This window comes from Oncorhynchus nerka, linkage group LG14 (assembly GCF_034236695.1).
Source record: "Oncorhynchus nerka isolate Pitt River linkage group LG14, Oner_Uvic_2.0, whole genome shotgun sequence".
Classification (NCBI taxonomy): Eukaryota; Metazoa; Chordata; class Actinopteri; order Salmoniformes; family Salmonidae; genus Oncorhynchus; species Oncorhynchus nerka.
In genome coordinates, this window is record NC_088409.1 from 52,114,994 (window position 1) to 52,139,698 (window position 24,705).

At 40.7% G+C, this 24,705-nt stretch overlaps 2 protein-coding genes across 3 annotated transcripts; both read left to right on the top strand.

The window, feature by feature from the left end:
• The first annotated feature begins 1,867 nt into the window (after positions 1-1,867).
• Positions 1,868-4,907, top strand: LOC115142110 (stathmin-like). Of its 2 annotated transcripts, none has more exons than XM_029681579.2 (5): positions 1,868-1,975; positions 3,525-3,568; positions 3,801-3,967; positions 4,125-4,316; positions 4,506-4,907. In XM_029681579.2, the coding sequence occupies exons 2-5, from the start codon at positions 3,553-3,555 to the stop codon at positions 4,563-4,565; spliced, it is 435 nt and encodes a 144-aa protein (XP_029537439.1). In that variant the 5' UTR covers positions 1,868-1,975; positions 3,525-3,552; the 3' UTR covers positions 4,566-4,907. The 2 variants fall into 2 exon arrangements, with proteins under 2 accessions (XP_029537439.1, XP_029537438.1); XM_029681578.2 differs by lacking the exon at positions 1,868-1,975 and adding an exon at positions 2,465-2,610.
• Positions 4,908-7,709: 2,802 nt separating this feature from the next.
• On the top strand, positions 7,710-18,484 carry LOC115142111 (membrane progestin receptor alpha-like). The gene is made up of 2 exons (XM_029681580.2): positions 7,710-7,852; positions 11,196-18,484. Exon 2 carries the CDS (start codon positions 11,202-11,204, stop codon positions 12,264-12,266), a length of 1,065 nt encoding a protein of 354 aa, XP_029537440.1. The 5' UTR covers positions 7,710-7,852; positions 11,196-11,201; the 3' UTR covers positions 12,267-18,484.
• Positions 18,485-24,705: the final 6,221 nt, after the last annotated feature.

The window sequence follows — 24,705 nt, forward strand, 5'->3', positions numbered from 1 at the left end:
AGTGTAGCCATATCATCTTACAGTCAGAAGAACTATAGTCATAAGAGTGTGTCTGTATGTGTATGAGGTGTACGTTGGATTTTGGACAAGCCACAGTGATGGAAAATAAATCAGTTCATTCTGTGTTTATTGTATATCATGATATCTGTGAGGAAAGACAATACCATATCTTATGATTAAAAAGACAAACCAAACCTGTTGTACCATTTGAGGTTAACTAAATTTAGAAATAAGGACAGGGGAGAATAAAGAGGATCAGGGGAGAATCAATGTAACTTTAGCGAATCGAAGTTATCAATTTATACAGTATATGCTGAAACCATGAATATATGTTATGTTAGATGTCATATTACATGATGGAATCTACCATATTCTAAAATGTAACTTATACAGTATATTATATGCAATATGATGAGTAGAAAACTGCTACCTAACCTGTTCACTGCTAGAGTAAAAGCACAACAAACATGTTTTTATTATAAACATAGAGCAACAGGTAGAAGTGTATTCTTAGTACAAAAGTAAATCAGTATCAAAGTGTTTTTGAATAGGTGGTTATTGAATCACCATTTACAAACAACAAGGGACTTTGCCGTTATGAAGCCTGCAGCTCAACTCATTCAACCAATTAGGCAACAGTACACAGCGAATTCTTGGTGATTATCCAAAGAGAAGACAACTTCAAGAATGACACAATTGTAGATCAAAGAGAAAGATCGGATTGGAAGGGGGTTCCAATCTCCTTAATTGTGTGGCTAGAGTCAAATACTTTCTGTGGCACACATAAGATTTAAATACTTTCTATAGAACAAACTTCACATCAGGATAGGCAACAGCAATTAATAATTAATGTATGTGTGTTATATTAAACATAGAGGAGGGAGTAAAATGTAGGCAACCAATAAACATTTCAGAACAACTACTCTTCGAATAAGACATGGGAGAGATGACGAATTTTGGCAAAGATATTTATTTATAGACTTGAAACAAATAGCCAAACCGCAAACTGCAGACATTACTAGTGCCTCCACCGCGAACAAACCGACATAAAAAAATAAACGCAGCCTAACGTGATCAGAAATCACAACTAGCAAGCAAGTCGCAGCAATGAAGAATTGAGTGCGCGCGCGTTCACGCGATGGGGGGATTCTGGCACGGGGGAGCTTAACCCCACAACACCGGAACCCTCGCCAGACATTTACATTTAAGTAATTTAGCAGACGCTCTTATCCAGACCTCGCCTGGTCTGTCTCGCAAGCGTTCCCGAAAGTCCTCGCGATGTTGCGCCAGTGGGTTTAGAAGAATGAGTGATAGGTTTAGAAAGCTCGATAGCGTAACTATTTATGTTGATGATGTCTCATGCTTTTGTTTTCATTCCAGCTGAGAACCTCGATACATTAGGGTCCGTTCGTAAATGCACAGCGTTTCGCTCCCAGAGCGCACACTGGACGCCCTGGCCAAGAAGTAGGGTTGATCTGAGCGTTCTGACCTCACAATGGCAGTCAAGCGCCCAAGCTCACTGGCTAAAGTTGACTAGTTTGCTAGCCACTTCTAGACACAAATGAGAACACCTCACTGATCATTTTAATCGCCCTATCAGAGCTAGTTAGGCTGTTTTCATGCTATCAATAGCGTTAGTGACTATCTGTGCTGCTAGCAACATTTGATTTCATTTTTTTTGCAAACCTTTATTGACACCTGTCATATTCAACGGTGTTGCGCGTTCGTAAATTCATCAGGTATTCTGCTCTCTGGCATACTCAAACGAGAGAGTTTTGACATCGGAGTAGATAGAGAACATTAATTTACGATTGCACCCTAAATCGACATTATTGATTGGACGATTAGGACCAATTGGAGTAGAGCACGAGATGTGACGAGTTGACTTTTGTGCTTCGTTCCTTTTTGTTGCGCTTTTGGTGCTGAGGCAGGCAGTGAAGAAGGCGCGACCACACCACTTTGTAAGCATTTGAAGGTAGGTAAAATAACGCTTTTAACGGTAATCATTGGAGATATATTGATGGCAGTCATTACGCGTTCAGTGATGTTTGTAATTTTTGGTGTAAGTAACTTAGTTGTCATTACAAATGTATGGTAATTGAGAATCATATAATGTAAGCTAGCTGCCCTGAACAGCTACTATAGCTAGCTAACAAGCCCTAAGCTAACTTTAGCACACTGCTCGGTTTTATTTTTGGTCACAAGTTTTGGGATTTTTTCTAAGTTCCACGTTACACAATAAAAAAATAAATATACAATACATTATTGTATTCATCTTAAACGTAAACATTTGGGCGGGTTTTTGCTACCCAGCGCATTACTCTGGTGATGGAGACTAGGTGGGTGTGATCACACTCGTCTGCGCTTTTTCCAATTCCTATGTCGTCAGTCGACGATTAAACATTGACTTTCGACCCCACTAAGGACACATTGCTGTGCTTTAACTTACATGTGAAGAGGGGCTTCAGTCCGCCAACTGTTAAGATAGCTAGCTACAGTCGCTAGCTAATTTATTCAGGTTGTTAGCCAGTGTCTGTGCCCCTGCTGAGCTGACAGTGCAGCCGAGTCCATTGTCTCCTCAGCACCAGTTTGCTATTCGTGCATTTGAAGGTGGGTTGAGATGAATATCAGTGTCGGTGGCATTTGTCCAGCTATGTCAAGTTAATGTGTGATATTGTATAATCTTTAATACTGTAATGATTCCTAATTGTGTAGTATTTGTTTTTTGTTTTATGAAATTGAAATCTGTCATGCTGTCATCGACATGAATAGGTTGCGATTACTGTTGGTCGTTTGTATTCAGCCTTTGCTAGTGTTGGTTTCTTGTTTTGAAGCTGGTCTTAAGCGTAGGCACGCCTCAACCTTTAGCTAGGAATTGGCTTTAACTCAATAATTGCAATGATTGAATTTGAATGCTCTTCAATCTGACTGGCAATTCAGACCACACCTAGTTAAGTTCATATTGTTCTCTGACCTGTATTCACAATGGTGCTTTATTGTCTTCGTGCAATAGTCAAATCCAATGTTGAGCAAGAAAACGTTACCTGCTGACATGATATTGCCATGCCAATGCCAAGGTAGAAGAAATTATATTTTAGTAAGCTTCATTTATGCTCTGGTATTTGTTCCTGATTAACAAGGATGGGAAGGACTTAATTTCCACGCCCTTTTTGTCTCCATTGAAATAGACTATTTTTAACATTTGCCAGCTCTTGTTTTGAACAGGTGCAGTAAGGCTACTTTGAAACCTATTCTCAATCATTTGCTGTATCACGTACATTCATGCTATATGTCTAACATTAATACAAGTGATCCATCTCCAACGGTCATTTTATAGACAGCAATAACCTCAATTGAATTCTTACTTGGCACATATCAATGGCTCTCCACCTTCAGAATCAATAGTTGTCATTGCTTTTTTCAATCCGTGTTTCTGTTCATTTCTGATTAGCGCATGGATGCATCTTTGATGTATTGTCTTTCTGTCATTAAACCTATGGCTTTGTCTGTATTTTTCCTCCCAGGCATAGCAACCCTCAGTACTCTGCTGAAATGGCATCCTCTGGAGGTAAGTGTTAACATGACAGGCCTTTATTACACTATTACAATGAGCTCCAACAATATTGGGACAGTTACACATTTTTGTTGTTGTTTAGTGCCCAATAGAAATTAATGGTACATTTTGGAGTCACTTTTATGCAATCAGCTACACTATTGTATTGTTTAGGTGTTATAACTCTATGTTATTATCAGTTTGATACATACTTGTATCAACATTGTTGGATTCACTATTTTCACAGAGATCCTGGTCAAGGAGTTGGACAAGCGTGCTTCAGGTCAAGCATTTGAGGTAATCTTGGCCCCCGATGCCAAGGGTGAAATCCCCCTACCTCCCCCGAAGGAGAAGAAGGAGATGTCCCTGGAGGAGATTCAAAAGAAACTGGAGGCTGCAGAGGAGAGACGCAAGGTACCTAGTCAGATATACACAAATACGTATCAGGAAATGGAGCCGCATCCACATTACAGGTTTAGTTCATTTATATTTTATTATTTTCTAGCACAGGTTTGGTCCCACTAGCCTACCACTAACTTACTGTGTGACTTTGATTTTCTAATTTGATCAGAGTCATGAGGCAGAGGTGCTGAAGCACTTAGCTGAGAAGAGAGAGCACGAGAAGGAAGTTCTGAAGAAAGCCATGGAGGAGAACAACAACTTCAGCAAGACAGCAGAGGAGAAGCTCAATCAGAAAATGGAAGCCAACAAAGAGAATCGCACGGCACGAATGGCAGCACTCAATGAGAAATTCAAGGAGAAGGTTGGCCTGCCATTTTTCTCAGTCATCTTGACGTCATTTTCTGCAATCCTGAACTTAAGAGAGAATTTCAAATTGAAAGGCCCAGGTTATGGAAATGGGATGTTGGTTGAAATTCCATGTACACTGTTCAAAGTTATACTTAACTAATCAGGATAACTTATGTGATTTTCATGTTTTTATTCATTCTAGGATAAGAAGCTTGAGGAGGTACGAAAGGCAAAGGAAACAAAACCAGAGGGGGAGAACTGATTTTCTTTTGTAATAATTAAAAAAAAACTTGTGCAAAGATATCTTTTTGTTCTGTTCAATGACAGTATTATATTTGTCATTGTTATTCACCCTGTTTGGATTAGTTAGGCTGTCCATTGTTGCTTTTGTTGTGGATGTGTAAGTATTTCTTCCCCCACCTCCGGTAGATTTGTGTATTGCAGTTTATGACCTTTGAAATAAGCAGCGTTTTTACCTATAAGGAAGCATGCCACTGCTACGCATTGGTCCTTATCATTGTGAATTGCATAATATAAGTAAATCCTTGTACCTTGTAAAACTGCGTTTATCTGATCTTAATAAAGTTGCAATTGTTCTTTAAAACCTCTAAAAGTCTTAGCCGTTGTGGGGAGGGGGGGGGTACTAAGCTAACATTTTTTTTATTTTATTTTTTAAAGATGGTCATACCATGGATTATTTAGCCTATTTGATTTTAATTTAATAATATTTAATTTGTCCTTTACTACTATATAGCCCATAGAAACGCATTGAATAACACATTCATAAATGGCATTCAAAAATGAATCACAAGGAATAAGGTTTTGAAGTGTCTGTTCTATATCTAGGAGATATAAGAAAGCTCAGGAAATATATATATGTATTAACACATTTAATCCCTTATTTTTGTTGTCATAAAACAACCTCCATACTTCTATTCGTTTGTATGGGTTACCTTCAGACAAGTCCAGTGGGGGGGGGCGTAGAGCAAAATGGAGAACACCATCGTGTACGTGAGTCTTCCTTTTTCATAGAGTGGTCATAATAGTTTGTAGGCGCTACATACGTTTTCGTGAGTAGACCGATTTTTGAGATGTCTCTTGATCTGATGAACACTGCTGTAGCTGAGCCACCTTCCACCGCAGCTGCAGAAGGCCTACAGGCGGATGCGGTGGATTTAAACGCAGCCCATGCAACAAAAAAACTGATCTCTATTTTAAACTGAAGGATTTTGATGGGGATTTTTATATTATGTTACTTAGCCAATAGACTCCTTAAGGATTATTAATGGTCTTCATTTATTTGTGGCTTTTGGGTTGCAGACATTTACTTACACACCTTCTGTATTGGTGCACACAGAGACTACACTAGTAATTCCATTTTGGTAATTCTCATTTCGTCATGCAAATTTGACAGTCATTTTCAAATGGATCCCACAACATAGATGCAGCATAGTGGATGAATAGTGTAATTATATCACCCTCAGAATTTCAATTATGTTATCTTCATCTTTTACCTAAAGATTGGATAGAGTTAATTGCCATGTTTGTTTACTCGTCATCATAATTTTTATCTAGATGTTCTTGTTATTCATTCCATCTATGTTGTGATATAAGGTCTTGATAGTGGTACTGGTAAATATAACGAACTGCTACAGTAAAAAAAGGCAAATCATTCCTTTGACTCTACTGACACCGAGTGGTAATAGCGCAAAGCTATAATGTAGAGCAACAGTAGTTGGAAGATGAAATTAAGATTTCTCTTTCACACATTTTGGCAGTGTATAGACAGTGTCTTTTGGGCATATGAGTAATAATTGTTTTATCATTATAAACAATGAAATGAACATAATGTGTTTTGTTGAATTGTTTCACTGATCAAGTGTTCAAATGCCATATTCTATTGGAACTGGGAGGTTTGCCGTTCAGGCCTAAAATTTGGTTGAATTGGTGCCTACGGTTACAGAGTGCTGGTATGTAGCCTACTCATTGTATGGCCACAGATGGTCCCTCCGCAATGTCAGCATGGTGACGAACAGTGCCTCTTCAAACTTAGGAGGCTGAATACATTTTATTTAGAGAAGTCTGTGGTCAGCCTAAATTCTTGGACATCATGTTCTGGTCCCTTTATAGTTAACCTACCTCACCTCTATAGCACCTCTATATAAGCTATGTTCACAATCATTTGTCATGCTAATCGTTAATGTTATACCAAGGAGGTATCGGCAGATGTGATAAACAACATATATTACTGTATAAGTCCTTCCAAGCAACAAAAGACATTTTAATATTTCCCCCATCTCATCTGTGCTTCAACAAGTATGAGACCTGCACTTTGAGCAAGTTCTACAATAAGCCATACATTTCTAGAGTAATAAAAAAAAGCAACGAGGATGAGGTACTGTACCATTCATCAACAAGGGTCCCCTCCGACGGGAAATGTACATGATACATTAATACAATAATTACACAATTGGTACACAAATAGATTTTTAACACACTAAATATGCTTTCTACCCTATCTTTGCTTAAACAAACACCTGAAAAGTTAGTTTGGAGTGCATTTTTTGTTCCTAAATACATTTGAAATGTATTGGAAACAGGTTACCAAGTCACATACCAAGCATGAAACATGTTGAAATTGCAAACAGAATGTGTTAATCTTGTGTGAAATTTCTGGTTGGGCTCTTGCCTATATTGTTTTAGAGACACCTGTTAAGTCTGAGAAAGATATCCACCATATGACAGTAGGCTGTGCACATCTATGTGCACTTTATGTAATTGTACAATAACGTTTTTGTATTGTACAATACCATCCACATAAAGAGGTCTCAGCAGGTGGTATTGTCAGCCTTCACAGAAGGGGAGACAGCTGAGACACCTCTGCGAATTGTTTTGAAGGTCTGGGCTGGGTCTGACTGAGTATATACAATGCAAGCCTTTCACAGATGCATCCACAGTGTTTCATACAAAGACACATTGTCAATGGTACCCACAACGTGGGAGGAGGGAAAATGTGAGCCTTTATACAGTGACTGGACTAAGGAGCGATTCAAAAATTTGCCTGACTTGATATACAAATTAGTTTCAGTTTACTGTGAACCATATTGGTGGTAAACAAACAATAGGTCTCTCATCACACACACACACACAGCTCTCCAAAAGACTTTCAAATCAGTAAAACAAATACATAATTTATGGTGAATGGGTGATTCTTCATTTTCAGAGCACACACTGCATTTCATTCCCTGACAGTGTGCAATCAGTCAAATAAGACCTACGCTATTGGTGAGAATCGGATGAAAAGACAGGAACAAAACACCATGTCTGACTGCTGATTGGTTAGAACATCTGCTTGTCAAAGGCTCGTGACTCTTTGACTACCGATTGCGCCTTGATAAAAATCAGACGGGCGCTCCACCCGCACAAGAATAATCATACTTTAGTAATTTTATTGATCAAACAATGTTATTTATATTTGATGTATTAATGAATAATCCAAACGATTCAGTATTCAAGGTTTTGCACTGATACTGCGTTTGCCTTCTTCAGGTAGGTTTATTTCTTATTTCTTTATTTATTATGGTTTTCAGCACTTATGGCCACGCCGGAATATGGTCGCATAAAATGTCAATGTGCATGCGGATAGACCATTTTAATAATGTGCATTTGTATAGAAGACTCTGTTTTAGTACATCTCGTATAACATGTAATAGAGCAGCTGTCAGAATGGGAAATTGAAGTCTATTCTGTATGCAGTTTACCCCTCCCTGATCATATGTCGGCTTAATTCTGTCTTTTTACAGAAATACCCAATTTGTGTTCATATTAGGCTACGTCGATAATTAGGATAACATATTGATCAGTCGTTTCCATGCAATTATCGATTGTTAGCTAGTAGGCTAAAATAGGCCTCACTGTTGGATGTCTTGAACAAATAATTTACATTAGAATACCATTTTATAGTCTCAAAGCTTCTGGATTCGTTTATACTCGAGGAATTTTTCAGCCATGAATATTTTAAGACAGCTAGGCATGCAACCAATGTACAAATCTGAGGGTGGAGACCGGCAGGATGGGGAATATGTTACATAATTCTATTCCCATTCAACGATTGCTCCATGATACCATTTTTCCTTAGCACTCAGTAATTTACGTGGTCTCCTCTTGTCTCCTTAACCTTTTCCACGCCTGCATGGTCATGGAAGGACAAGGGCAATACAATTCTCAGTAGAATAGGCATTCTTTCGCTTGCTCTGCTTTTTGTAGATGCATGCAAATGAAGTAACAAGAGGGAGTTTGAGGAAGCCGTTTAATTTACTGAAGGCTATTAATATGCACCCCGTGTGTAGGCCTAGGCTACAGCATTTACATATTTGCACTGCTGACACTGAAAATAAATAATACATAAGAAAATACAGTACATAAGTAGCCTAAAGTACACTGCTTTATTTCTGATATTTTTTGTACGATTTTATTTCAGATTTTAGACAATAGACATAGACAAAAGACAACTTAACATTTCACAGATATATATCCACTAAACTAGACATTACCTTGGCTGGGACTTAATGCCCAACCTTCAACATAAAAAAAGACAAAAACACCAACACAGACATACAGTTCAAATCAAAAGTTTGGACAGACCTACTCATTGAAGGGTTTTTCTTTATTTTTACTATTTTCTACATTGTAGAATAATAGTGAAGACATCACACCTATGAAATAACACATGGAATCATGTAGTAACCAAAAAAAGTGTTAAAGAAATCAAAATATTTTTTATATTTTATATTAGGAAGTAGGCACCCTTTGCCTTGATGAAAGCTTTGCACACTCTTGGCATTCTCTCAGTCTTGGCAATCTCTCAATCCCCTATACTATGTTCTTACAATAAAATGTTTGCAATTCTCTAGTACAGCCAATATTGAAGATTTTTAAATGCTTCTCAAAGATGCCCTCTGGTGGTCAAACTAGCACTAACTGGAATTAGCAACAATGGTTGACAATTAAATAAAGTGCCCTAGATTCTGCAGCAGCCAGCAAGGTGTGCTGCAGTATGACGTAACTTTTACAGGAAGAACCACTGTAGGAAGGAGAGATTTTGGTCATTTCGTCCCTACCTGTCCACTAAAAGACCAGGCTCACCGGTAGGAGCGAGTACTCTGGTGGGAGAACGTTTCCTCTCCCCTTACTCCCATCCCTTTTCATGCCATGTTGCTGTGGGGGAACCAGTCGAAATCTCCCCGGGTATTCATGGATGCTACCCGAGCTGGATATCCCCACAGTCCCTCTCCATTCCCATGGATATTAGAGCACTGGACGGGCGCTCTATAGGCCCGGTCACCCACAATACCACCCCCATCAACCTACTCGTGTCAGGGAACCACAGCGAGATGATGCAGTTCCTGCTCATTAAGTCTCCTCAGATTCCTGTGGTATTGGGATTCTCCTAGCCCGTTCTGCTATCCCCAGTTCCCAAAGTCAGTGCAGCCTGCCCCAGGACATCTTCCTGGGGGCTCGGAAGTTGCCCCGGATCTCTCCGCCATTCCCCATTCCAGGACCTCCGGGAGGTGTTCAGTAAGGACCGGGCCACTTTGCTTCCGCAGCACTGACCATATGACTGCAGGATTGACCTTCTCCCATGCACCACTCTGCCCCGGGGACGACTGTACTCTCTGCGGGTCTGGAGACCAAGGCTATGGAGACCTACATTGAGGACTCCCTAGCTGCAGGGTTCATCCGTCCTTCTGTCTCCCCCGCCGGCGCAGGGGTCTTCTTTGTAGAGAAGAAGGACAAAACCATGTGCCCGTGCATCGACTACCGGGGTCTCAACGACATCATGGTGAAGAACCGCTATTCGCTACCACTCATCTCCTCGGCCTTCGACTCGATCCAGGGGGCCACCGTGTTCTCCATGCTGGACCTACGGAATGCCCACCACCTGGTGCGGATACGGGAAGGGGACGAGTGGAAGACTGCCTTCAACACGGTCGGCAGTCACTACAAGTATCTGGTCATGCCTTTCGGCCATACCAACGCCCCTACTGTGCTCCAGGCTCTGGTTAACGATGTTCTCCGCGACATGTTGAACCGGTTCGTCTTCGTCTACCTCGATGACATCCTCGTCTTCTCCCGCTGCAAACTTACATTGTAAAACCTCTGAAATGTTCTTACAACTTTCTTACTCCGCCCATAACTGTTGGACTTTATAACACTCCCAGAAGGAATGAATTATTGAGTCATTGTTTGTTTTACACTTAAGACATGACTCTACCATTGTGCTGTAGAATTTGTGTATTTTGTCTCTTGTATAATATATTCTATACATTAGTTTATACTTGATTAAGCTTACATTTTTGTTAGCTGTAATTTTGTTATTTATGCTTCAACAGTTCTTTTTAGGTCTTGGTTCCAGTATTTTATATATATTTTTCAATTAGTGTTAGTTGGATAGGCTCTCTGCAAAGTTTTGTAGGCTATATCTTACCTATCATATGAGTATCCTTTTCTGACTCAAAGAAGAAGAATCAGAATCATAAAACACGGGCCGAGATGTTAAACATCCTTTGCTTTGATGTCCAAAATATTTCAGATTGAAATTTCATGATATAAAACTTTTAAATTGCATATAATTTTAAAAAGTGCACTGCTTTATTTCCAATGTAGACATTATAAAGATATGTGTTAAATGAAATAATCTAACAAGCTAAACTACCCCCTCCACCCTCCCCATTACTAAGCCAAAGCCAAAAAAGCAAAGCATTGTAATATCATGCAACACACGATTAGGGTCTAAATCCTCTCGCTTGCAATCAGAAATGACAGCTCATGGCCAGATAGATATTATTGACTGACTGTGAACTCATTCTCTGCCCTCATCTTCCGTCTTTAGTTTGCCATGGCGACCGTGGTGATGGAGCAGATTGGTCGCCTGTTCATCAATGCTCAACAGTTGCGTCAGATTCCTCAGCTGCTCGAGTCGGCCTTCCCTACTCTGCCCTGCACCGTGAAGGCCCATGATGTGCCCTGGGTGTTCCGTGAGCCTCACATCCTTGGAGGCTACAGGCAGCCGGAACACAGCTGGCGCTACTACTTCCTCACCCTCTTCCAGAGGCACAACGAGGCACTGAACGTTTGGACCCACCTGCTCGCCGCCTTTATCATCCTGGTCAAGTGCCAGGAGCTGTCTGAGACAGTGGATTTTCTCCGTGACCCCCACGCCCAGCCCCTGTTTATTGTCCTCCTCTCAGCCTTCACCTACCTGTCGTGCAGTGCCCTGGCCCACCTGCTCAACGCCAAGTCCGAGCTCTCCCACTACACCTTCTACTTCCTGGACTATGTGGGCGTGGCCATCTACCAGTATGGCAGCGCCCTGGCCCACTTTTACTATGCCATCGAGGAGGGCTGGCACACCCGGGTGCGAGGGATCTTCCTGCCCACCGCAGCGTTCCTAGCCTGGTTCTCGTGCTTCGGCTGCTGCTACGGCAAGTATGCCAGCCCGAGGCTGCCCAAATTTGCCCACAAGCTGTTCCAGGTGGTGCCCTCGGGCCTGGCCTACTGCCTGGACATTAGTCCCGTGCTGCACCGCATCTACAGCTGCCACCAGCAGGAGGGGGGCTGCTCCAACCAGGCTGTGGCTTACCACCGCTACCAGGTAATATTTTTCCTGGTGAGCGCCTACTTCTTTGCCTGCCCCCACCCAGAGCGCTGGCTGCCCGGGCGATGTGACTTCATTGGCCAGGGCCACCAGATCTTCCACGTGTTCCTGGTGCTGTGCACCCTGGTGCAGATCGAGGCGACACGCATAGACTACATTGAGCGGAGGCCCCTCTACGAGCGTCTCCACGGCAACCTGGCCCATGATGCAGTGGCGCTCTTCATCTTCACGGCATGCTGCAGCGCGCTCACTGCCTTCTACGTGCGGAAACGTGTGCAGGCGCAACTGTGCGAAAAAGAGAAGTAGGAGCTGTCAGGACAGAGGGAGAAAGGAGGATAAGGGAGAAAGACTAATCTGATTTACACTGGAAAGCTAAAAAAAAAGACAAGAGATTAAAGCAATTAGACTGTTCATTTTGTAAAAACAATGACCTGCTGTTTTATTTTTTTTATTTTTTTTGTGGCCTGCCAAATGACATGTTAAACTGGCAACATTAACTGTCTTGTGATGTTGACCTTCCAGGAAGACAGAAAAATCCTGGTAGTTTCTGTCTGTCACATCACAAGCAGTCCCTGTAACACTCCAAATAACATCTTTGCACTTCACAGAGAGGGTAAGATGAAGGTCGGAATTGAGACTTTTTTATTGTGTTGATAATCCTATTCATTTTGCACTCTCTACTGTGAGATTACATGTCATGGCCTGGCTAGCTAGTCTGAATGACTGTTTGACTACATACTGTACTGTACAGACTGACCAACACCAGGCATGACACAGACCATCTCAATAGAGGTATGCAGGAAAGAATGGAAAGAATACCCACGTTGCCCTTAAGTGGATCATCAAATAAATAATTACAATAGTTTAATAATTTCTCACCAGCTTTTATTTCTTAAAAGTACAATGTGAGTTTCAAAGCTATTTGACTCCCAAGTCAAATGTTAACGCTTAATGAAGACCAGTATTCGTTTTTTTATTCCTTGGTTATCTCATGATATTCCAGTGAGCTGCAGTCGACACCTCCAAATGCTGTCTCCCCTACTCATTCTCTCTGTTTTATCTACCATTTTCTCTGCCCATTTTCTCCAAAGCTGTGTTTGCTAACTGATTGAGGTGCCTATACGTGCTGTCAGATATAATAGACTGGCAGTTAGACTGGGCTAGAGGCATACAGCGCACAATTTGCAAACCAAACAGAACATTTCTCCTCTAAGACACATACATTGGCCATTTTACTAACATGTGGATTGATCATGTCAAAGAACAAAGCTGGCACTCTTAGGATAGTTGGCGTAAGAAATGGATGGAACTATGTGCCCAAGATGACTATGATGTCTCTTTGTCGTTGTGATAATATTCCTTTGTATTCAAAGGGATGGAACTTCAGCTTTTGCCTTTTCACACCCAATGATGTCAATGCCTTTGTGTGTATTGTTCAGTCTTTTCATGGACTTGACTTTACTCACAAAAGGGCTGTCTTAGTACTTAGTATGGTGACTTACTGTTTGTACATTTGTATATGTATGGTTGGGTATGTACAGTTGAAGTCGGAAGTTTACATATTCTTAGGTTGCAGTCATTAAAACTCATTTTAAAAGACTCCACAAATTTCTTGTTAACAAACTATAGTTTTGGCAAGTCGGTTAGGACATCTACTTTGTGCATTAAAGTAATTTTTCCGACAATTGTTAACAGACAGATTATTTAACTAAAATTCCCTGTATCATAATTCCAGTGGATCAGAAGTTTACATACCAAGTTGACTGTGCCTCTAAACAGCTTGGAAAATTCCAGCTGAAGCTTCTGATAGGCTAATTGACATCATTTGAGTCAATTGGAGATGTACCTGTGGATGTATTTCAAGGCCTACCTTCAAACTCAGTGCCTCTTTGCTTGACATCATGGGAAAATCAGAAGAAATCAGCCAAGACCTCAGAAAACAAATTGTAGATCCCCACAAGTCTGGTTCATCCTTGGCAGCAATTTCCAAACGCCAGAAGGTACCACGTTCATCTGTACAAACAATAGTATGCAAGTATAAACACCATGGGACCACGCAGCCGTCATACCGCTCAGGAAGGAGACGCATTCTGTCTCCAGGAGATAATGTACTTTGGTGTGAAACGTGCAAATCATCCCCAGAACAGCAAAGGACCTTGTGAATATTCTGGATGAAACCGGTACAAAAGTATCTATATCCACAGTAAAACGAGTCCTATATCGACATAACCTGAAAGGCCGCTCAGCAAGAAAGAAGCCACTGCTCCAAAACCGCCATAAAAAAGCCAGACTACGGTTTGCAACTGCACATGGGGGCAAAGAACATGCTTTTTGGAGAAATGTCTGATGAAACAAATATAGAACGGTTTGGCCATAATGACCATCATTATGTTTGGAGGAAAAAGGTTGAAGCTTGCAAGCTGAAGAACACCATCCCAATCGTGTAGCACGGGGGTGGCAGCATCATGTTGTGGGGGTGCTTTGCTGATGGAGGGACTAGTGCACTTCACAAAATAGATGACATCAGTCAGGAAGTTGAAGCTTGGTCGCAAACAGGTCTTCCTAATGGACAATGACCCCAAGCATAATATCAAAGTTGTGACAAAATAGCTTAAGGAAAGTCAAAGTAAAGGTATTGGAGTGGCCATCACAAAGCCCTGAACTCAATCTTTTGGAAAAGAACTGAAAAAGCGTATGCGAGCAAGGAGGCCTACAAACCTGACTCAGTTACAACAGCTCTGTCAGGAGAAATGGGCCAAAATTCACCCAACTTATTGTGGGAAGCTTGTGGATGGCCACCCCAAAAGTTTGACCCAAGTTAAACAATTTAAAGGCAATGCTACCAAATACTAATTGAGTGTATATAAACTTCTGACCCACTGGGAATGTGATGAAAGAAATAAAAGCTGAAATAAATAATTCTCTCAACTATGTTATTCTGACATTTCACATTCTTAAAATAAAGTGGTGATCTTAACTGACAGGGAATTTTTACTCTGATTAAATGTCAGGAATAGTGAAAAACTGAGTTTAAATGTATTTTGGCTAAGGTGTATGTAAACTTCCGAGTTAAAATGTACATGCCTTGGAGCATGTCTCTTTGCGTGTATTGCTTTGCTTGTGTTTGCTTGTGTTTGATTCAGATGTGAATGTGTTTGAAAGCCTGTCTTTGCACTTATTTCTTATGTTCAAGACCCCTCTTAAGAACATTGTAGTCCGTTAACGTCCTCTCGAGTCCCTTAAGGTGACATTTTAAGTCTGTCACACATCATTGAAAGGTGAAATAATTGCTCACAAAAGAGCAGGATTTATTTTAAAACCTAATTTTATGATGTCCATGAAACGGTGGCAATAATTGTTTAGAGCTAATGTAAACAATACATTTATTACACAGGTATTCAAATCAGGACCCAGAGAGAAAAATTCCAACACTCATTTTGGAAGAAATGCCATTTAAAATGTTAATTTTAGATTAATAAGATAATGTTGCCCCTAGTGTTCTGTTGTGAAATGTCTCATAAAATTTACGTAATTTTATATGTGCTGATCAAGTTTGAGGTGGCATTGAACTTTACAGACCTGAGACCTGGGTTTGGGCTCAGCCAAAGTCACTGATAATGTCACCTACAAAGCTTAGGCTAATATCTAACAGGTGACGGAAAGGTTAAAGCATGACTGATTTACAGGTAACTGCCAAAATAAAGGAAACACTTAAGTGAATGAGGGATGCAAAGTATATTGAAAGCAGTTGCTTCCACGCAGATGTGGTTCTTGAGTTAATTAAGCAATGAACACCCCATCATACTTCAGGTCATGTATAAAAATTCCCAGTTGCCTGTTATTTTGGCTACCATGGCTAGAAGAAGAGAGCTCTGTGACTTTGAAAGAGGAGTCTCAAAGGAGCATATGGGGTTTATTAAAGTAAGTGTGTGTGTGTGTGTGTGTGTGTGTGTGTGCATGTCAGTCACCATATCTCAACCCAATTGAACACTTAAGGAAGATTCGAGAGTGGCGCCTGAGACAGCGTTTTCCACCACCACCAACAAAACACCAGATCATGGAATTTCTCATGGAAGAATGGTGTCGCATCCCTCATATAGAGTTCCAGATACATGTAGAATTTATGCCAAGGAGCATGGACAATGTTCTGGTGGCTCGTGCTGGCCCAACGCCCTATTAAGACACTATGTTATTTAGGCAGTTCCTTGAATTTGAATTGTTATGGTCTCACTGATAAAGGGGTTGCAATGACTAGAATAAAATTGTGACCCCTAGTATCCAAACTACCACTGTAAGCGCCATTCCTAACACAAACCAACTCTGAATCAGATAACGGTTCACCTTGATACTACTGACTCTCACTATACTGCACAGAACCTAAGGCAGGGAATCTTTAAATCAGCATTGATACGGTTCTACCCAGGGTTGCAGGTTACCATTTTTCGTCAGAAATCTTGTAGTTTTTCCTGATCTGATAACCTAACGAGATGAAACTCACGATAATAGACAGTATGACGTGATTAATCTGTTGCAAAAAGGTTGAATATGGGCTCGGATGGGACCAGAGTTTTTCTTATCAGGTCACATGGTTTTAAAAAAACTCCTGAACTTGGGGGAGGGTGAAAACCATGTCAAACTGCAGCAACCTTGTACTTGTTCATATTAAAATAAAGACTAGGGAGGTTTCCTATACACAGACAAAGCAACATGATTGGACAATAAAACTCACAGGGCTGAGCTTGTTTTATGCAGGTTTGCATTGTGTAGTCCAGCCCTATGCAACTGTAGGCCGAATTACACATTTACTCACAGTCTATGTAGCTATTGTGTTTATTGATTAATACGCCCTGCATAAATACATCAAACAAACACAATGTACAAAATTACAAAACATATTAAGAAAAACAAACATTACTCTGAACTGGCCAATGGCCCCAGAAGATCTCATTTTAGAGAGCTCTGTAAGTTGTTTCACATAAACAACTAGATGCTGTTTTCCATTGTGCCCTTAGGTTTATTACTGGTGATGGTTATAGATCTCACCATTTTGTTTTTTTTAATAAAAAATTTGGTTGGATGTATGTAACAGATGAGCAGCATTTTCTTGTGTTTATCAACAAAGCACTCGTGCAGAAACTTCCTATGTATCTATCATCATTAATTCAATTTAGACATACAAATTATCAAACCCGGTCTCAGGCTTGGATAGCACTGGAGGCCCCTCTGGTCTCCACAGAGTTGGGTAAAGCTGCTTTCGTTTTTTTTGCACCCTTTATATGTAAATGCTGCTGCATGCATATAGAAAATATCCCCATAGTCTAAAATAGACATTTAAGTGGCCTGGACAATTTCCTTCCTTTAACAAAAGTCAGACATGTGTCATGACGTTGCCCTCTTTGGGTACAGCAAGCCCCATCCCCCTCTCCCTGTCTCCTACACACAGGCTGCTGTGGTCAGAGAGAGGTCGTAAATTCCTGGAGGATATTAATCTCCTCATGGCCACAGTATACAGACAGAGTGAATTTTCATAGAGAACAAAGGAATTTCTTCCACTTCACAGAACTTGAGGTCCGAACAACATTTATGTTCTGGAGAAGGTATAACAGATCGGTGTAGAATCCAGCTACAAACTGGTCCATTTGGTACAATTTGGTGAAATCATGGAAGACAATACGACCACATTACCATAACGCTGTTTACATTGGCCTCAGATATGAGGTTTACATCTAATTGTTGTATAAGATGAATGAGTGAGGATGATACTGTCTGTAAAATTGTGTAATGTGATTTTGGACTGTTTAATGAAGGAAACTCCAATTCCCTTTTGAGTTTAACTAAATCAGAGGACCGCTTATGAGCCCAGTTAGGGTCTGGCATACTGGGACAGGCCCTTTTCTGCAACTCCCGGATAAAACCCCCACTTTGATAATTTCTCAACTGACCATGTTTCCCTCAATTGCGAGAGGACAAACGTTTGAGTAGATTGCTGAATCTTTTAACCATCCCACGTGGTTAACTCTGAGACTATCGATACTGACAGAATAAGAACAAGTCTTTGATATGAATTACTAGTCTGCAGCTAGGAATTCGGTATCATTGAACACGAAGACCGACAACCGCCGAAACATCTATCCATAACAACCTGAATGAATGTCACTCTGAACTATCCATTCTAACCACGACAGAGAGGGCGGACAAACTCTCCAACAGAAACTACATTTTCAACAGAGATCCCCGACGACACAATGAACGTAAATATATATATATTGATTGCAATTGTTCCAGAATGAGTGAGCGTTCATGTGCAAAGGATGAGCATTTCAATTGTTTTGTTATAATTATCAACTGTGTGTTGTCTTATCTCAGTCGACCCCCACTCCCCTTTTGTACAGCAAGCCGCGATGCCGGTTTAGCCCACTGGGGCACATTCCCCTATCATTTCTTGTAACCATATTTACTTTGTTTGTTTGTGTGTGCACTTCTGTGATTGTTTAGTTAGTTAATAAATAAATGATTTAAGACAATTGATGTATGGATGACTCATAGTGAAGACTGGGTTCGTGCAGATAACCAACAATTTACGATGTTTGGAATGAGACCAACGTGAGGTAAAGAAGAATTCATTAATCAGAAGACTATTGATCAGATAAGAAAATATTCTGAAAAGTTATATTAGGAAAATTATAACTTTGTAATCTGAATATTTTCCTTGGTGCCCCGACTTCCTAGTTAATTATAGTTACATGATTCATCAGTTTAATCGCGTAATACTAATTACAGAGAATCTTTTATAAAAACTAAAAGTCTTCATTTAACCTCTTCAGTCGACCCTCTACTTTTTTGAACATTCTGTTAAAAATCGCGCAACATTTCAGCGCCCTGCTACTCATGCCAGGAATATAGTATATGCATTTGCTTAGTCTGTGTGGATAGAAAACACTCAGACGTTTAAAAAACTGGTTAAATCACTGCTGTGGCTTTACCAGAACGGCATTTACATCGAAAAGCACAGGAAAAACTGATCACTGAAAATGGGGAAAATATATCCATGCGCTACTTGAACCCATTGATAAACGTGAACCACAATTAATTGCCTGAGGTTGCAGTACCTACAGCTTCCACAGGGTGTCTAGAGTCTTGTCATTTCCCTTCGAGTTTTTTCTTGGTCAAACACATACAGGACACCGTATCTAATCCGGTCTAGGACCGGATATTTTCGTTGAGTTTCTAGCCGGACATTTTTCCAGACGGACAGCTAATGATCTTTACATCGCCTCCTGATGAATTTTATCGCTTATTAACGTTTACTAATACCTAAAGTTGCATTACAAACGTATTTCGAAGTGTTTTGTGAAAGTTTATCGTCGACTTTTTGAATTAAAAAAATGACGTTACGTTTTGAAACGATGTTTTTTTCGTTTATCACACAGTCTACATATAACGATATCTAGGCTTTATATGGACCGATTTAACCGAAATAAAGACCCAAATAGTGTTTATGGGACATCTAGGAGTGCCAACAAAGAAGATGGTGAAAGGTAATGAATGTTTTCTATTTTATTGTGCGGTTTGTGTAACGCCGAAATGCTAATTATTTTGTTTACGTCCCCTGTGGGTCTTTTGGGGTGTTGCATGCTATCAGATAATAGCTTCTCATGCTTTCGCCGAAAAGCATTTTAAAAATCTGACTTGTTGCCTGGATTCACAACGAGTGTAGCTTTAATTCGATACCCTGCATGTGTATTTTAATGAACTTTTGAGTTTTAACTAATACTATTAGCATTTAGCGTAGCGCATTTGCATTTCCAGAGCTCTAGTTGGGACGCAAGCGTCCCGAGTAGAAGCAACAGGTTAATGATAGTAAAGACGACACATGTTTGTGTCTGTAAAAAAAAAAAACCTTGAACTTCAACTTCTTCACCAGCTCAGTAACATGTTTCAGATACCAAGATATGTGTAGGAAGGAACTCGCTCAATTTGTGTACCGTTCAAACTAGACATTACAAATTCATATAAATGACACTTATATGTGACTTCTGCTATCAGAATACAAATATCGCATTGAAAAGACTGGTTGAGTGCTTTGCTTTCTGGTCTGATTGTGTTCAGGAGGTGGTCAAGGATGCATTTCTCCTCAGTCTGGATGCAATCAGGCTATGGCAAGTGCATACAGTGTGCTACGTGATCAGCACTCCTCACGCAATTCTCCAGAAAACGTGTTATTTGGGACCGAGAGCCAGATTTTCATGATAACGTTGGAGTAAATACGTTCCTAGCGTGAGAGGAACGTATTTGCTGGCCTCATAAATGCTAGCCAGCTAGCTAATATTTAGAAAAACATTTTGTTTTATTTGGCTAGCTACAGTGGTTAGTTGGCTTGTTAGCTACAGTAGTTAGCTGCTGCCATCTGTTGTTGTGTTATCATATTTTGCCTATGCCACCATTTGTAGAATGCATACTGGCATTTGAATATTGAGCGGGAAAAGGAAATATCACATTTACATAAGTTTACTAAGTACTTTGTTGAAGCACCTTTGGCAGCGATTACAGCCTCAACGTCTTCTTGAGTATGACACTACAAGCTTGGCACACCTGTATCCTGTCAAGCTCTGTCGGGTTGGATTGGGAGCGTCGCTACACAGCTATTTTCAGGTCTCTACAGATATGTTCAATCAGTTCAAGTCTGGGATCTGGCTGGGCCACTTTAGGACATGTATTATTCATGTATTTTTATTTAACTAAGCAAGTCAGTTAAGAACAAATTCTTATTTACAATGACGGCCTACCCCGGCCAAACCCTAACCTAGACAACACTGGGCCAATTGTGCTCCACCCTACGAGACTCCCAATCACAGCCGGTTGTGATATAGCCTGGAATCAAACTAGGGTCGAGTAGTGATGCCTCCAGCACTGAGATGCAGTGCCTTAGACCACTCGGGAGCCCCATTCAGAGACTTGTCCCGAAGCCACTCCTGTGTTATCTTGGCTGTTAGCTGAGGGACATTGTCCTGTTAGAAGGTGAACCTTCACCCCAGTCTGAGGTCTTGAGCTCTCTGTAGCAGGTTTTCATCAAGGATTTCTCTGTGCTCCTTTACTCTTTCCCTCAATCCTGACTGGTCTCCCAGTCCCTGTCGCTCAAATAAATACCCACAGCATGATGCTGCCTCCACCATGCTTCACCGTAGAGATGGTGCCAGGTATCCTCAAGACCCGATGCATGGCATTGACGCCAAAGAGTAATTTGTGGTTTAGTACGTTACCCTGCGTCACTGATTCATTGCTCCAGACCACCGCAAGGGGGAGGTAGATTACAGACTATGCATTTGGGTCCCAAGGCCTAATGTGTCTCTACCTGACAATGAATGGGCGAAGTTATACTTAAATCTGAACTGGTTTTGCAGCACGTAGATTCCAGATTGCCTTGGCCGATCGCTCATCTTCAACTGTCAGTGAGTCAATGGCTTGAATAGTCTCGCTGGAAATGGAATACCATCGTAGATGCAGTGTTTTTGGTTGATTGCCAGGCGGCTTTGGCGAAGAGTCAGGTGTAGAGCGACCTGTTTAAATTATATGAGCAAAATAATCTACAATTTAATTTGGAATGGCAAGCCAAACAAGACTAAAAGGGCCTATTGTCTCACCCCATGTTCAAGAATGGCCCCCATTATTCAGATTATAACCGCTCACTTTTGGTTATTCGAAAACGAAATCATCTCTAAAATATCGTTATTTTCTAAACAAGGACTTGAAAATGGGATTGTGAACGTTTCCAGTCTGAGAATGGATTAATTACAGTAATTTATCATTCATCCATTATGGGCTATTAGCAGGACAATAGACTCTTGCCAAGAAGGAGGATAGGGGGAGAATTGTATCGTTAAGGATGAATGTTTTCAGTTGATGCCAAACAAGTTCAAATGGGTTTAAATCAGGAGACCTACATGTAGCGATATTTTTTTTTTAGATATACTGTAGGCCTACCGTAGGTGTTGTAGGTTATTTATGTTTATTTAACCTTTATTTTACTACTTAAAGGGCTACTTTGCCGTCATTGTAAATAAGAATTTGTTCTTAACTGACTTGCCTAAAATATGTACAGTGGGGCAAAAAAAGTATTTAGTCAGCCATCAATTGTGCAAGTTCTCCCACATAAAAATATGAGAGAGGCCTGTCATTTTCATCATAGGTTCACTTCAACTATGACAGACAAAATGAGAAAAAAAATCCAGAAAATCACATTGTAGGATTTTTAATGAATTTATTTGCAAATGATGGTGGAAAATAAGTATTTGGTCACCTACAAACAAGCAAGATTTCTGGCTCTCACAGACCTGTAACTTCTTCTTTAAGAGGCTCCTCTGTCCTCCACTCATTACCTGTATTAATGGCACCTGTTTGAACTTGTTATCAGTATAAAAGACATCTGTCCACAACCTCAAACAGTCACACTCCAAACTCCACTATGGCCAAGACCAAAGAGCTGTCAAAGGACACCAGAAACAAAATTGTAGACCTGCATCAGGCTGGGAAGACTGAATCTGCAATAGGTAAGCAGCTTGGTTTGAAGAAATCAACTGTGGGAGCAATTATTAGGAAATGGAACACATACAAGACCACTGATAATCACCCTCGATCTGGGGCTCCACGCAAGATCTCACCCCGTGGGGACAAAATCATCACAAGAACGGTGAGCAAAAATCCCAGAACCACACGGGGGGACCTAGTGAATGACCTGCAGAGAGCTGGGACCAAAGTAACAAAGCCTACCATCAGTAACACTACGCCGCTTCGTAAGAAGTGGCTTCGTAAGAAGCATTTCAAGGTCCTGGAGTGGCCTAGCCAGTCTCCAGATCTCAAGTCCGTGTTGCCCAGCAACAGCCCCAAAACATCACTGCTCTAGAGGAGATCTGCATGGAGGAATGGGCCAAAATACCAGCAACAGTGTGTGAAAACCTTGTGAAGACTTACAGAGAACGTTTGACCTCTGTCATTGCCAACAAAGGGTATATAACAAAGTATTGAGATAAACTTTTGTTATTGACCAAATACTTATTTTCCACCATCATTTGCAAATAAATTCATTAAAAATCCTACAATGTGATTCTGTTTTTTTTCTAATTTTGCCTGTCATAGTTGAAGTGTACCTATGATGAAAATTACAGGCCTCTCTCATCTTTTTAAGTGGGAGATCTTGCACAATTGGTGGCTGACTAAATACTTTTTTCCCCCACTGTGTGTGTGTGTATGTATATTATATATATATATATATATATATATATATATATATGGGAGGTGGGTGCTATTGGTGGTTCTGTCATTTTCAATCAACAGGCAGACAGTTGCGGAATGGAGACTTGAAGATGATAAATGCAAAGTCCACCCACAGCTGCTTTCTTCGCTCTTGAAGCGTTTGCAGTGCTAGTGCATGTACTGCATCTTTGTATCTCACTGTGCCAAGAATGATATGGCAAGCAGAGTTTCTTTGCATATTATAATAAACATGACAATAACAGCATCTTTAGATAATGTAATGAAAAGTGGGATATTGGACATGGAGAACATCAGATGGATCCAGGTCTGGGGAAAGGATACGGTCGGCTTCTCGGAGCATGGCATAACCCCTAGATCCTTGAGAACAGGAGCAGAGTAAAATAAAAAGGGGAGGAGATAGAGGTGTAGAAGGATGCAGAAAGAAAACACACAGATTACAGGTAGATCAGGGGCACGTTGAGCAGGACACAACATTTTGGTCATCCATTGCTTACACCTATCCAACACGCTAAGGTCTACACAAGTTCATAGGGTCTAAGGGATTGATTTGGGATTCAGGGACAGGCTCTTTCTCAATTTGTCTTTCTTTGATTCCTCACGTCCTTTCTCTCTGCCTCCTTTTCAAAACATTTGGAGGAAAATATCTGAGATTCCTCGCCTCAAACCTCCTGCAATCCATTCTGAAGAAGCGAGAGGATGCAAGGTTGTAAAATCTGAAAAGAGACACAATCACTGAATGCTGTCACACAACTATAATTCTGTGGGAAAATTAGGAAAAACTCCTGTGCACGTGCACGTGCACAGTTTCTTACCATTATCTGTATGGGTGCTGACAAATTTGCTTTGCCTTCACGTTGCAATATTGTTTAAAAAAATAATTATATATATATTAACCTTTATTTAACTAGGCAAGTCAGTTAAGAAAAAATGTTTATTTTACAATAATGGACTAACCCTCCCCTAACCCGGACGACGCTAGGCCAATTGTGCGCTGCCCTATGGGACTTCCGATCACGGCCAGGTTGTGATACAGCCCGCGATCTAACCAGGGTCTGTAGTGATGCCTCTAGCACTGATATGCAGAGCCTTAGACTGCTGCGCCACTTGGGAGCCCTATATCTCACACTAATGCTTGTGTTCACATCATATAATTGAGTCTGCGTTTAAATATATGTATTATGTACATCAACACATACATTCACTCACCCATTTATCAGGAGATGACTGCATTACTCTTTATATTGTAGCCCAGCTTCAAGACCGAGATGTATTATTATTATTACACTAACCCGGTATTGGAGGGCTAAAGGACTGTATTGTTCTTAGGTTGCTGGTTCTGTTTGTTTGCCATTTGCTCAAAATGATCATTATCTGGCTAATAATGGGGGCTTCAAGGGGAAAAAAATGGGCCAGTGTGGGGAACCAGAGCTATTTCTGGTTCCAGTCCACCCCTGGCAGGAGACAGAGGTGAATT